Raw genomic sequence first — 1857 nt, forward strand, 5'->3', positions numbered from 1 at the left:
GGCTGTCGCAGTTTGCAAGATTCTAATTCGTCCCAATCGGCATCGCGACGGAAATCACCATTCTCGACTTCTATGATTTCTGAAAGTTCCTGACAATTGCATTTGAGACATGACTCAAAAAATGATGCAGAGACTTTGAGAGGTTTTTACATTTGTGCATACGGCGACATTAAGTTTTGGCTCAGAAAGAGAACTGAGTCATATCGACACATGGTCAATTGGGCGCGAACAAAAGCCACGCCGCCTCTGGATACTGCTCACTGCAGGAAAATACCGCTAGTAGATCGCAGTCTCCACCACACACATGTGTTCGGTGTTTGTCAATAAGTGATAATGTCACCGGATTCAGAAGACTTAGGGAAAGCCGGACTGACTCCTGATATGATCGGAGAACCTTCTTGCAAACTTCAAAATCACCGGTTTTCCTCATTAAAACTATGAGTGAGTGACGTGAACAGGTCTCCCACTCACCTTAAGAGGAGTCAGTGCAACTTTGCTCATACCGTTCTCATTGGTAAATAACAAGCATCCCCCTTCTGAATGTCCTTTTCAATACTATTGGTTTTACTTTTTGCAAATGGATCCACTGACTACTGCCAATCTGTGCATAGATTATTTTACACAAACTCATTTTTTCGTGTTATGGTATTTTATGTACTTTTACAAGTATTTAACGTGAACGGCTTAGCAATGCTGCTCAGTTAAGCTTTACACCGATCTCGTCACCGTTGTGGAGTGACGCACTATCACTGGCAAATTGCTCACTTTGTCATTCAGGCCAAATATGACGTGAGCTCTCGTCAATGCTGTAATAAACGATGAGCTTAAGATGCAGCAACAAATAGTGAAAAAAGGAGTCCTTGAGTCGTCTTTACGGAACGAACTAATTGTGTGAAAGTGATTATTTCTGTTAGCAAAACACTTTTCTGGAATCGGTAAGCTTTGATATTAACTGAACTTCAGGTGTGCGCGGGTCAGCATCCTCTGTAGATTCCAACCCGAACAACAATGACAGTAGACCCAGTACTCATATCATTATGCCCCCTAGGGTAAGTTAAAGTAAATTATGATATGAGAGTACAAGAGCGATATCCGTGTAATTAAAAACGCGAGAGACTGTGAATGTTTTATGTCAATGGTATCCTCACTATTTGCATGACCTTGACCTTGGAGCAATTTTCTAACAAATTTAAGGTGCACCCCTGCTTGACAAGAACCAGTTAGAAGTGCGGAGAGAGAGTGCGACAATCTAGAATGCTCGGCCACCACCCACTAGCCAAAATTACATTCATTTTCGTTTCAAATTCAATTTCTGTCCTGCGACTAATAATTACTCTAAGTGGTCATGTATTTTATCATTAAATACCTACCTTTCCATTAATACGTAATTTAAAGTACTTAATCCTTCCCTTACAAATAACTTTATGACAAAACAATCATATCATCAAGTGCATATAGTACAATAAGCGCATGGATGACTGAATAGATAATTGTCAGCTTTCACTGACGTATTAAACTCGCTGATTCGCTAAAATAATCATCTAGCCTAGGTGCAATGCGATAAACTTTTTCCTGAGAGGAGGCAAATTGTAGATATTGGGTTAGCCTCAGGGCTAATAAGGAATGCCTTAGTTCCAAAATACTTTACATAGCTTACAGTAAACGGGTCAATAGATCCGCGCCATGTTAATGCTGGACCTATGTCCTTATGCGACCCAAGAAACACACGTGTCAACGTGCAGCTGTCCTTGCACCTAAAGAATTGTGTTTAAACATTAGTATATTCCTTTAGCCTAAAAGTGAGTGGTATCAGAACTGGACATTTAACTTTTAATAGACATGCTACTTATCTGTGTT

The 1857-nt window shown here is 40.2% G+C and overlaps 1 protein-coding gene across 1 annotated transcript in view; it reads right to left on the bottom strand. All coding sequences in view use genetic code 11, as the record gives it.

The window, feature by feature from the left end:
- The window catches only part of EGR_03863 (hypothetical protein), a gene marked incomplete at both ends in the record, with an annotated part of 7044 nt that overhangs the window by 2293 nt on the left and 2894 nt on the right, over positions 1-1857 (bottom strand). Inside the window, one exon of the mRNA XM_024493112.1 lies at positions 751-940. Coding sequence (XP_024352384.1) covers positions 751-940 — 190 coding nt within the window. The remainder of the gene's footprint in view (positions 1-750; positions 941-1857) is intronic.

The sequence above is a fragment of the Echinococcus granulosus genome, assembly GCF_000524195.1.
Source record: "Echinococcus granulosus chromosome Unknown EG_S00022, whole genome shotgun sequence".
NCBI classification, from domain to species: Eukaryota; Metazoa; Platyhelminthes; class Cestoda; order Cyclophyllidea; family Taeniidae; genus Echinococcus; species Echinococcus granulosus.